General features: G+C 38.5%; 2 protein-coding genes across 9 annotated transcripts in view; one reads left to right on the top strand and one right to left on the bottom strand.

Moving 5' to 3' along the window:
- Positions 1-691, top strand: part of gps2 (G protein pathway suppressor 2) — a 44,969-nt gene extending 44,278 nt beyond the window's left edge. For 5 of the 7 annotated variants that reach the window (XM_061913869.1, XM_061913868.1, XM_061913871.1 and 2 more), the window contains 2 exons: positions 118-194; positions 265-691. In XM_061913869.1, coding sequence (XP_061769853.1) covers positions 118-194; positions 265-516 — 329 coding nt within the window. In that variant the 3' untranslated portion in view covers positions 517-691. The remainder of the gene's footprint in view (positions 1-117; positions 195-264) is intronic. The other 2 variants (XM_061913870.1, XM_061913874.1) reach the window with 1 other exon arrangement.
- Positions 692-2,504: 1,813 nt separating this feature from the next.
- Positions 2,505-13,671, bottom strand: part of LOC133560866 (eukaryotic translation initiation factor 5A-1) — a 32,381-nt gene continuing 21,214 nt past the window's right edge. For both annotated transcript variants that reach the window (XM_061913876.1, XM_061913877.1), the window contains exons 4-6: positions 5,795-5,926; positions 4,729-4,791; positions 2,505-4,478 (exon numbers count right to left, since the gene is read on the bottom strand). In XM_061913876.1, the coding sequence (XP_061769860.1) occupies positions 4,729-4,791; positions 5,795-5,926 (195 nt within the window). In that variant the 3' untranslated portion in view covers positions 2,505-4,478. The remainder of the gene's footprint in view (positions 4,479-4,728; positions 4,792-5,794; positions 5,927-13,671) is intronic.

Here is a 13,671-nt window from a genome sequence, read left to right as displayed (position 1 = left end):
TAGTTGGAGCATAACACAGAGAGCCTTTTTGTAAATGTTCAGACTTCTAACAGATTAGTAGAACTGTCATTTCTGTGTATATGAATGCTAAACATTGTGACTTGCTGTTTGGTTCAGGCTACATCCCAGGAGCTGGAATTCCCCTCCAGAAGCAGTTGGAACACGCCAACCAGCAGTCAGGCTTTACCGACGCAGTACGTATTTAGTTTTTCTTCACGTGATGAAAACTCCCGTAGCAACTTGTCATGTTTGCTGTCCTCATAGGGAGCTCTGAGGCCCATGCACCCCCCGACCATGCATCCGTCAGCTCAAGGCTTGCTCCCTACGCCATCGATGGCTGTTCAGATTCCCACTGCCAAGGTACTTACTCTCTTTTGTATTACAAATGATGGATTTGAAGTACTACTCCTTTGTGTCACCCAGGCTCCATTTCAGAGCTCACCCCAGACCGCACCTCGCCACGGCTTCCTCCCTCACGCCCAAAGCGGTCAGAGGTTTTACCACCACACCAAATGAACCCCTGGATTCTGCCGTAATCTTGTATTTCATTTCACAAAAGTCCACCATCTTAAGCACAGTCTAAGAAAAAATAATTTGGGATTATATTATCTGCTTTTATAGAAGTGATAGGATTTTTTTTTTTTGTTGTTGCATTATTGAACCTTGCTCATTAAATTGCTGAACAAGTCCACCATGAGTTTCTTTTTTATTTCGGATGGAGTAAATTCCATGGGTTCATTTGAAATGTGTACGGGGAAAATCAATGGTTACATGATGAAATTTGTGTTTTAAGAATTAAAGTTGAATTTGTGATTGCTATTAAGATGTCTGTAGTCCGTTAAATATTTATTTTTTATTTGTAAAGAAAGAAAGAAACCGTCAAATGTTTTTTTAATCTTTGAATTAGGGATGTCAATGTCAACACCATAATAATGCATTAACTCTTAAGTTCTGACTGCTTTTTGACATGCAATGGCGTTCAGTTCCTGTTGAGCTACAAGCTTGATCATCCATCCATCTTCCGCTTATCCAAAGTAGGGTCGCAGGGGTAGCAGCCAAAGCAGAGAAGTCCAAACTTCCCTCTCCCCAGCTACTTTGTTCAGCTCCTCCCGGGGGATTCCGAGGCCTTCGCAGGCCTGTTGGGGGATTAGGTCTCTTCATTGTGTCCTGGATTTTACCGTTGGTCTCCTAACAGTCGGACGGGCCCTAAACACCTCCCCAGGAAGGTGTTCGAGGGGCATTCTGACCAGATGCCCAAACCACCTCACTTGGCTCCTCTCGATGTGGAGGAGGAGCTTCTTACAATATATCAAAGGCCGCCACCCAACAGAGGAAACTCAAATTGGCGGTTTGTACTCGTGATCTTATCCTTCTGGTCACAACCCAAAGTTCATGACTATAGGTGAGGATAGGAACGTAGATCGACAGGTAAATTGAGAACTTTGCCTCGTCACCACGACGGACCGCTTGATAATAGGAAGTACAAATGCCCAATAAACGGGTGACATTATGGAATCCTTAGATCCAAAGCCATGGCAAGTCAGTCTCTATTTTATCTTTGATTGCAATGAGACAAAATCACTGGAGTGAACGTCTGCTGGCGCGTTTAGCTGCTTGTGGAGAGAAGGAGCTTCACAGCCTTGTTTACATGACATTGATAACATAACATTTAAATTGTTACTCCAAAAGACAGTAGAGAGGTAGTCACTTTTATCCGAGACTATAGTCATATATATTTAGGCCCTTAAAAGTAAAAAAAAAATGAATATGACAATATATTTCCAAAAGCTTTTGTAGTCGTATTTTGTAAGATTTTGAAATAATTTAGAGGTTTTAGGTCATAACTTCTAATGATCGGGTTTTAGACTTTTTAGGGACCTTATATCCACACCATTATATGTTCCATCTTAGCTTAACAGTGGATATTACAAACTTTTTGCAGTAAGAAGTGAATGGAACCATGATGAAAAAGCCCAAAATCCTGATGCCAGAAGGCCACAAACAACTGCTCAACTGTACTTGGGTACTTGACCCACCCAAGCAGCATTATGTGGGTAAAGTGGTGCTCGTTGTACATGAAGAGCCATGCTGGATGTGAAATCCTTTAATTGCACACCAATATAATCTCTTATATTACCATGACCGTATTTTCCGGACCACAGGACGCACTGCCGATGAGGGCGCATTAAAGGGGTCATATAATTTATTTTTTTTCTAAATGTAAAACACTTCCTTGTGGTCTACATAACATGTAATGGTGGTTCTTGGGTCAAAATGTTGCATAGTTAAAGTTAAAGTACCAATGATTGTCACACACACACACACACTAGGTGTGGCAAAACTATTCTCTGCATTTGACCCATCACCCTTGATCACCCTCTGGGAGGTGAGGGGAGCAGTGAGCAGCTTATTCATGTTGCTCACCTTCGACAGCGTCTTTTCTCCATTATCTTTGTTGTAGCGGTGTAGCGTGCAACGACGGGAGTGTAAGAAGTGTCAAAAGATAGGAGTTAACGGTTTTAATGACATTCAAACTTTACTTAAATCAACAACCGAGCAGCATCTCCTCATCCGTGGCTCACTAGTGCAACAACGCTGGAAATGTGTCCCGTGAAAAACTGTCCGACCGGAACTCTTTAATAACTAAAGTTTCTTGGGTGAATAATGTAAACTCACTACACCGGTATGTTTTAGCTCTTTCATGGCGAGTTTACTGACAGATATAAGTAAGAACTTTAAACTACTTTATATTAGAAATGGCAACAGCGGAGGATGAATGTCCCATAACTTGAAGATAGTGAAAAAGAAGAAGCTTATCGGCTACGGTGTCGGCACAAACTACAAAGGGGGACTCGTGCAAATTTTCAGGACATATGCAGATCCCAAATACAGTTTAGCAGGTACCAGAAGGTAAGAAAAGTTGCTTTTGCATAATATTGCCAAACAAAACGACAGATAATATGTTTTACATTATACTCACACCGTAATAATACTCCTATGTTGAAGCACAATCCATTCATGCGATGCGGCTTCATAGATACAAAAGTCGTACTAATACATTTTGATGGATTCTTGAGCTCCGTGTGTAATGTTCTATATTTTCAATGGAACATATAACATTTTGGTGTTTACTTGAGTCATATTGCTGTCTACACATATCTCCAATATGTGACTGCCATCTACTGGTCACACTTATCAACCAAAATTATTCAGTTTATTAGGCGCACTGTCGAGTTTTAAGACAATGAAAGGATTTTTTTTTATATGCGCCTTATAGTCCGAAAAATATGGTATATTTAGCAGTTTTTACCTATTTATTCCAATCTTTTTAGTTACTAGAGTTTTTTCCCAGACCTCACACACATCAAAAGCAGAGATCGGCCGATTATTACTAGTCCAGGAGGCCAATACTCATTTGCAGTAAAAGTTGTTCAAACATGAGCGTCAGTAAACAGCTGGACAAGGCTTTGGGTCGGTTTTTTTTTTGGTTTTTCTTTCAACATTATATTCACAACATTTTTATGCGTCACTGTTAATTTAGCTCCAAAAATCAAACACCTTTACAAGGTTTGTCTAATTCTGCAGGTCTGAGGAGCATCAACATTAGCACTTCAAAGTAAAATGGCAACTCTCCTGGGAAAATTGGTAGAATTATGGGATTTGTCTACATGAAAATAACTCGCCACTTTTGTACCATTTTATAGCAGTTTGTAGATTTAATACATTGTAATCTTTCCTTCAGAGGAAACTTGAATAATTTCCACCCTTTGAATAAAATCAATTCTGGGCGCTGCGGACAGATGCTTGATTGTTGCAGTGGCGAAACAAACAAAACGGAAAAAAAAAAAAAAAAGTGGATTGCACGGCAAAATATGGAATTTTGAAAGTTAAGCTCAAATATTTTTCTCAAAATATTGGTTTATATATTTATTCTGTTAAATCATCTATTCTTATTTCTTGATTATAAAGTTTTAAATGGCTTTAAAAAAAGTTATAAGAAATAATGATATATGAAAAAATATTAAATATTGTTTGAGGAGTGTTCTACCAAAATGATATTAGTTGTCATAAATGACCAGTAATTGTTTATTTTAAAATGTAATGCTTTATTTCTAAGGAGGATGAACCTGATACTTTGATTTTACTGTGTTGGTGTTCATTGCCATGTGATCATTGATGTTGCAGAAAGTAAAAAAAGAGGAAGAGGATTAAGGGCCAACTTCAAATAAATTGCAATAAAATAGGTGCTAAACATAAAATGAGCAAATCTTCGGATAAAGCCCTTATGATATTAAAAAAACATTAGTGCCACAAAGGGTTAGCTCGACCTCAAAATCCACCTTGAAATCATTTGTCATAATTAATACATCTGTAAAAATGACCCATGAGAAAGTGTGGGGGAAAAGAAAGAGGAAAAAGACAGAGAATTGTGTCCTTCCCTTTTCTCCCCACCCCTCACAGGTGTCCAGTGCAAGTCCCTGAAAGACAGGTGCAAGAAGAAAAGGGAAGGGAAGACAAATAATTAGTGTGTTTTTATTTCACAAAATAAAATGGCAGGAAATACTTCTAGGTAACGCCTTGAGACCATGAAAGTGTTGCCGTGTCAATAACAACAGATTAGCCTTGAATTGATCTGCCCACTAACTGTTTTGTTTTGGTGAAATGACTGGTAAAGTCGCTGTGAAAATTACACCAGATAGTAAGAGAAGGAAGGTGTTTGGTACTTACCTATTTACCCAAGGCTTTAATGCCGATGGCGGCTTCCTCGTCCATCGCATTGAGAACAGTCACCTGAAAAGAGCATCCATTTTTGTTAACAACAAATAATGGCATTGTCCACACAATGCAAAAACTGAAATCTAAGTAAGAGTAAATATCTCAAATAAGGGTGATATTTGCTTATTTTCTGTCTGATAAGACAATTCTTCTCACTAAGCAGATTTTAATGTTAGTGTTTTACTTGTTTTAAGGGTTTTGGTCCTAAATTATCTTAGTAAGATATTACAGCTTGTTGCTGAGATTTTATGACCTAAATTGAGTAAAACATGCTTGAAACTAGAATATCAACTTTTGCAAAGCTGTGTCATCAACATTCACAAGTATGAAACTACTTTTTAAAGTAATAATTTCTTATTTCAAGCATGAAAAAAAAAGACTTTGACACACTTGTTTTATTTTCAATGAAACAATAGAAAATGCGTACTCATAGTAATACAGTTGTTATTAGTGGAAAATATACTTATTTTAAGGTATTTTTGAGTTCATTGAGGTTAGCTTATTTTACTTGTTTTGGAAAGTCCTGACAAGCCAAATTTTCTTGTTCTGTTGGCAGATAATTTTGATTAGTTCAAATAAAATACTCCCTAATTTTTTTTTTCTTGTTTTTGAACACTGACTTTTTGCAGTGCATGAAATTACTAAAATAAACCATGTTCAATTAACATTTGGATCATTAGACAGTTTCATGCAACATTTGTAGAAACATTTCAACCTCACTATTCAGTCCTGTTACATAGAAACGTGAACAGTAATAAGACTGGAACCCACTTTCACCTGCTCAGGTGTTAAGAGCCAAGCACTGAATGGACCTGTTTGACAGCCAGGAAATAAAAGGACAGACACGGACATGGAAAATGATCGATGACGACAAAGTTATCAAGTTGTCATTTATCCTCCACATAGTCTGACCTGTTATCAGTTTAAAAAAGTCAAAAATGGCCAGGATCTGGATGGGCACACCTCCAGTCTCCAGGCTAATAGACTGGGTACCACAATTTTTAACGCTGTAACTGACCTGGATCTCCTCGCCGTTGTCGTGTTTGTTCTCGATCTCTTTGCCCAGATCGCCCTCAGGGATTTTTAGGTCCTCTCGAACCTCTCCACTGTCCTGGAGCAGGGACAGATAGCCATCTTGGATACCAATCAGCTATGGGGAGATGAGAGCGAGGACGAAGGTAAGGTAACATAGCAGCATGACATGCAGGACCTTGACTAAAGAGGCCTGTATGGAGATATACCCACAAACAATTGCTGTCATGGCCTCACATGTGTTGTATTAATGTCAACATCATCATTTAATAACTTATAAACGCATGCTTACCTTAGCTAAAGCTAAATATTACTCAAATCTCATCCACCGTAATAAAAACGATCCTAAATTTTTGTTTAGTACGGTAGCATCGCTAACCCAACAAGGGACCCCCTCCAGTAGCTCCACCCACTCAGCTGATGACTTTATGCAATTCTTTAGTAAGAAAATTGAAGTCATTAGAAAGGAGATTAAAGACAATGCGTCCCAGCTACAACGGGGTTCTATTAACACAGATACGATTGTATATACGGCGGATACTGCCCTCCAAAATAGTTTCTCTCGTTTTGAGGAAATAACATTAGAGGAATTGTTACAACGTGTAAATGGAATAAAACAAACAACATGTTTACTTGACCCTCTTCCTGGGACACTGATCAAGGAGCTCTTTGTATTATTAGGTCCATCAGTGCTAAATATTATAAACTTATCACTTTCCTCGGGCACTGTTCCCCTAGCATTCAAAAAAGCGGTTATTCATCCTCTTCTTAAAAGACCTAACCTCGATCCTGACCTCATGGTAAACTACCGACCGGTGTCTCACCTTCCCTTTATTTCAAAAATCCTCAAAAAAATTGTTGCGGAGCAGTTAAATGAACACTTAGCGTCTAACAATCTATGTGAAACCTTTCAATCCGGTTTCAGGGCAAATCACTCCACGGAGACAGCCCTCGCAAAAATGACTAATGATCTATTGCTAACGATGGATTCTGATGCGTCATCTATGTTGCTGCTCCTCGATCTTAGCGCTGTTTTCGATACCGTCGATCATAATATTTTATTAGAACGTATCAAAACACGAATTGGTATGTCAGACTTAGCCCTGTCTTGGTTTAACTCTTATCTTACTGATAGGATGCAGTGTGTCTCCCATAACAATGTGACCTCGGACTACGTTAAGGTAACGTGTGGAGTTCCCCAGGGTTCGGTCCTTGGCCCTGCACTCTTCAGCATCTACATGCTGCCGCTAGGTGACATCATACGCAAATACGGTATTAGCTTTCACTGTTATGCTGATGACACCCAACTCTACATGCCCCTAAAGCTGACCAACACGCCGGATTGTAGTCAACTGGAGGCGTGTCTTAATGAAATTAAACAATGGATGTCCGCTAACTTTTTGCAACTCAACGCCAAAAAAACGGAAATGCTGATTATCGGTCCTGCTAGACACCGAACTCTATTTAATAATACAACTCTAACATTTGACAACCAAACAATTAAACAAGGCGACACGGTAAAGAATCTGGGTATTATCTTCGACCCAACTCTCTCCTTTGAGGCACACATTAAAAGCGTTACTAAAATGGCCTTCTTTCATCTCCGTAATATTGCTAAAATTCGCTCCATTCTGTCCACTAAAGACGCTGAGATCATTATCCATGTGTTTGTTACGTCTCGCCTCGACTACTGTAACGTATTATTTTCAGGTCTCCCCATGTCTAGTATTAAAAGATTACAGTTGGTACAAAATGCGGCTGCTAGACTTTTGACAAGAACAAGAAAGTTTGATCATATTACGCCTGTACTGGCTCACCTGCACTGGCTTCCTGTGCACTTAAGATGTGACTTTAAGGTTTTACTACTTACGTATAAAATACTACACGGTCTAGCTCCATCCTATCATGCCGATTGTATTGTACCATATGTCCCGGCAAGAAATCTGCGTTCAAAGGACTCCGGCTTATTAGTGATTCCCAAAGCCCCAAAAAAGTCTGCGGGCTATAGAGCGTTTTCCGTTCGGGCTCCAGTACTCTGGAATGCCCTCCCGGTAACAGTTCGAGATGCCACCTCAGTAGAAGCACTTAAGTCTCACCTTAAAACTCATTTGTATACTCTAGCCTTTAAATAGACTCCCTTTTTAGACCAGTTGATCTGCCGTTTCTTTTCTTTTTCTTCTATGTCCCACTCTCCCTTGTGGAGGGGGTCCGGTCCGATCCGGTGGCCATGTACTGCTTGCCTGTGTATCGGCTGGGGACATCTCTGCGCTGCTGATCCGCCTCCGCTTGGGATGGTTTCCTGCTGGCTCCGCTGTGGACGGGACTCTCGCTGCTGTGTTGGATCCGCTTTGGACTGGACTCTCGCGACTGTGTTGGATCCATTATGGATTGAAGTTTCACAGTATCATGTTGGACCCGCTCGACATCCATTGCTTTCCTCTTCTCCAAGGTTCTCATAGTCATCATTGTCACCGACGTCCCACTGGGTGTGAGTTTTCCTTGCCCTTATGTGGGCCTACCGAGGATGTCGTAGTGGTTTGTGCAGCCCTTTGAGACACTAGTGATTTAGGGCTATATAAGTAAACATTGATTGATTGATTGATTCAAACAACAGTACCATAACTCATACTTGCCAACCCTCCCGGATTTTCCGGGTGACACCCGAATTTCAGCGCTTCTCCTGAAAACCTCCCGGGACAAATTTTCTCCCAAAAATCTCCCGAAATTCAGGCGGAGCTGAAGGCCACGCCCCCTCCAGCTCCATGCAGACCTGAGTGACGTGTATAAAGAGCCTTTCTGCCCAATGACGTTATGACTGTAGAATGATCGAGGGCGAGTTCTTGGTTTCTTATGTGGGTTTATTGTTAGGCAGTTTCATTAACGTCCTCCCAGCGCGGTAAAACAACACACAACCACAGCAGTCCGAATTCGTCTACCGTAAAGCAGTTCGTCTGCCAAACAGCAACGTGATGTGACACTCTTAAACAGGACAATACTGCCATCTAGTGTACATGTATATGGTTAGAAAAACAAGGATGGAATATTCAACCCTCAACTCAACAATGAGTAGATGAGTGTCATGTATGTGTAAATGTGTAAATAAATGAACACTGAAATTCAAGTATTTCTTTTTTATATATATATATATATATATATATATATATATATATATATATATATAGAGCTAGAATTCACTGAAAGTCAAGTATTTATTATATATATATATATATATATATATATATATATATATATATATATATATATATATATGACTTGACTTGATGAATCTATGAATCTAGCGGTAAATATACTCCTCCCCTCTTAACCACGCCCCCACCTCCCGAAATCGGCGGTCTTAAGGTTGGCAAGTATGCCATAACTATTGTCCACATTTGATGTATTACTGTCAACACCGTCATTCAAACAACGGTACCATAACTATTGTCCACATGTGCTGTATTACTGTCAACATCATCATTCAAACAACAGTATCATAACTATTGTCCACATGTGTTGTATTACTGTCAACATCATCATTCAAACAACAGTATCATAACTGTTGTCCACGTGTTGCATTACTGTCATCATCATTCAAACGACAACAGCACCATAACTATTGTCCACATGTGCTGTATTACTGTCAACATCATCATTCAAACAACAGTATCATACTATTGTCCATATGTGTTGTATTACTGTTAACATCATCATTCAAACAACAGTACCATAACTATTGTCCACTTGTATTACTGTCAACATCATCATTCAAACGACAGTATCATAACTATTGTCCGCATGTGTTGTATTACTGTCAACATCATCAAACGACAACAGTACCATTACTATTGTCCACATGTGTTGTATTACTGTCTACATCATCATTCAAACAACAGTACCATAACTATTGTCCACGAGTTGTATTACTGTCAACATCATCATTTAAATAACAGTATCATAACTATTGTCCACATGTGTTGTATTACTGTCAACATCATCAAACGACAACAGTACCATTACTATTGTCCACATGTGTTGTATTACTGTCAACATCATTCAAACAACAGTATCATAACCATTGTCCACGTGTTGTATTACTGTTAACATCGTCATTCAAACAACAGTATCATAACTATTGTCCACGTGTTTACTGTCTACATCATCATTCAAACAACAGTATCATAACTATTGTCCACGTGTTGTATTAATGTCAACGTCATCATTCAAACGACAACAGAACCATAACTATTGTCCACTTGTATTGTATTACTGTCAACATAATCATTCAAACAGTATCATAACTATTGTCCACATTTATTGTATTATTGTTAACATCATCATTCAAACGACAACAGTACTATAACTATTGTCCACGTGTTGTATTACTGTCAACGTCATCATTCAAACGACAACAGTACCATAACTATTGTCCACGTGTTGCATTACTGTCAACATCATCATTCATACGACAACAGTACCATAATTATAGTCAATGTGTTGCATTACTGTCAACATCGTCATTCAAACAACAGTACCATAACTATTGTCCACGTGTTGCATTACTGTCATCATAATTCAAACGACAACAGTACCATAACTGTCGTTCACATGTGTTGCATTACCGTCAACATCATCAAACGACAACAGCACCATAGCTATTGTCCGAATGTGTTGTATTATTGTCAACATCATCAAATGACAACAGTACAATAAGTATTGGTTAGGTTTATTTTGCCCATTCCAATAACAATGGGTGAGATCAGCAGATAACAATCACATGTATTAACTGGGTGGCGTGGCTCGGTTGGTAGAGCGGTTGTGCAAGCAATTTAAGGGTTCGAGGTTTGATCACCGCTTCTGCCATCCCAGTCACTGCCGTTGTGTCCTTGGGACACAATGGCAAAATGTATATTTTTAATTCCTTTACCCACCAGCTCCCAGTGCCACCCACACTGGTTGAAATGTAACTGAGATCATGGGTTTCACTATGTAAAGTGCTTTGAGTCAGTGGAGAAAAGCACTGTAGAAATATATTTATCTTCATCTGTGAATGTTTATATGTATTCATTGTGAGTGTTATTGACAGTTTTCACAATATAGGCAAAATATTTAAATTACTTCCTTATTCTCTTTTATTATGTACAACTGTTTGAGCAAAAATAAATGAACAAAATCAATAACTACTTTCTATTACTCAATCTATTTTGCCCTCAACGTCCTCCAGCGTCCACAAAATTATTCTTGAAGTTTGTAACATTAACAAAACAAGGAGAAGAAAATCAAATATCGATCTAATCATTCTAGTATTTATCATATACTGATTTATGGATTGATCTGCCCTCTTAGGTGTCGTGGGCTGACTGTGACAATGCTAAACAGTTGCTGTTATTTATAAACTTCTTAGTCTCTAGACCAAAGGTGTACAAACTACGGCCCACAGTCCAAGTGCAGCCCACTGGAGTCTTCATTGCGGCCAACAGCCCATCCCAAATTTGACTATAAGACTGGCCCGCTTGTGTTATTGGCCAAGTTTAGTCCCATGACACAAAGTGATCTTGCCGCCTTCTTGGGGGCGACGACAGAACCGATGGTTGACGACCATGAGTTTCCTTTGGAAGACACTAAAGAACATCTTCAATTTATATGACCCACATCAAACACATTTTTCCCACTCATGATATAAATTTACCATAACCAACGAATAAAGTCAACACATGGCTGCACATAACACACTTTCTGGTTAGTAAACTTTGTGGACATAATAACAAATTTCAAGCATTATATATATATATATATATATATATATATATATATATATATATATATATATATATATTTCTATATATAATTCAAAGTTACACATATATAAATCCATTACAGTGCATGATGGGTAATATGCAAAAACGCTCTCAACAGTTCCGCATTGTCATGTGCTGTTGGTTTTGAACCTCAAGATGCAGAGATGGCAGGTGTAGCGCAGGTAAACATGACTTTAATGTAAGAGAAGGAAATAGTGCAACTGGTAAGTGCTCATGCAGGGAAAACAGGAAACAATCATTGACCCCTGACTGGAGGGCGAGGCAGGCATAAATAGCAGCCTGATTGGCCACTGCAACCAGGTGTGGCAGGCTGCCAATTAGGGACAGGAGAAGGAAAAGAGCGTTCAGGGAAACAAAATTAGAGCGCTGACAGGAAATAAAGAAAACAACCGAAACATAAAATCGGACGGGAATGTGACAGATCGTCATACCCATGTTTGGCTTAAGCTGTTGGATATTTCTGATTGATTACAACACTTTAATGAGGTTGTCAGGGGAGTAAACAAGTCAAACTTTCACATACCCTTAATATTCAATGTTTTATCATTTATATTTGTCGTCAGGGATTGTTAAAGTGGAAGTAGTTGAAGTTCTGTGATGTTCAGTCGTTTCTGTGCATAAATGCAGGGCTCGAACTTAACCGCGGCATTTTCCGTGACCGCCCATGTCATTTGCTGTAATGCCCTAAAAATTGACCAACATTTACGGCAACAACATGCCGTGACCGCCCTTGACTTTTTACTTGTTAATGGAGTAGGAGTGTAACGATAAACGGTATAATGATAGACAGCGGTAAAATTCCAGACGGTTAGTAACACCATTTACATGTTTATTTACCAGAAAGCCATTAATTAGTAATGCATTTTAGGCAACTGCTTACTTCCTGAATACTGAAGCACTGCAGAGTCGACACATGCGCACTTGAGCCCTTCGTCTCAGGAAACATGCTGGCGACTCCATTGACTTTGTTTTAAAAATGTTCCCTGCGAGCTAACAGAGCCGATCGCTTCGTTTTAATCGCTTGTACTTCTTTGGAGTTTTGGTGTGTGATTAAGAGCGCAAGGAGTTGAACAATATTTGATGTTGCAGTTTCATTTTGAACGTGCAACTGGCGTCCTTTCGTCAGAATTACTGAGAATAACAATGCACAAGACGATGTGTTGGGAACGTAGTCACAACTTATTCATAAAGTTTGTAGTTTGTGTACTGAGATGTTAACACCTCCTTTATTTAACTGCAAACTTTGTTAGTGTTCCAGTAACATCAATACTAGCTAAAATGTTTTGTCATCTCATCAAATTGAATGCTGGCTGAGTTGTCCGGGAGGCACAAAGATTGTGTGTTGAATGTGAGGTGTCACTCCTTTTTATTTTTGTTGGCCAAACTGTTGCACTGAAGTACATGGTTGTTGTTGTTGAAGAACAAAGCTTGTTTATTTGACTTTACCGTCATTAGCCAAACTGCTTTGTGTTTTATATTGATATCAAAAAGTAAACACTATGTTGTTTTTTTTAATGAAATTTTAAAACTAGAGATAAAAGCATCATGTTATAAAAAAATTCTTATACGCGGATACTATTAATGAACAAAAACAGAACTATTTGTCTTTATATTGATACAGAATGTAGAGCATTTGTATTAGATAATACAAATTACAAGATGGCGTTGCGTTCACACTCCAACACTGCTTTACCAAACATAGTGAATAGTCATGATTAATAATTGTGATTTCAATATTGATAAAAACAATCTTAATATATTATTTTGTCCATAATCGTGCAGTCTTATGTATAAGACTTGACCTCATATATCAACACTATTTTTATCTACATGGACAAAAGTGCAGTTACGTTTTATATCCATAAGATGCCATCTTGCAAATTTTTCACATTTATTTTTATTTATTTATATTATTATTTTGTTTTTGCCATATTACTTTGTTTATAATGCTTGTGTTGCTTTCATATGCACATTCAGCTTTCTAGTTGAGGTACATATATACATTTTGAAAGTGTGTTTTAAAGAAAAAAAAAGTTGGTTAAAGGAT

This window comes from Nerophis ophidion, linkage group LG10 (genome assembly GCF_033978795.1).
Source record: "Nerophis ophidion isolate RoL-2023_Sa linkage group LG10, RoL_Noph_v1.0, whole genome shotgun sequence".
Taxonomy (NCBI): Eukaryota; Metazoa; Chordata; class Actinopteri; order Syngnathiformes; family Syngnathidae; genus Nerophis; species Nerophis ophidion.
Note: the sequence above shows the minus strand (reverse complement) of the source record. Positions and strands in the feature narration are given on the sequence as shown.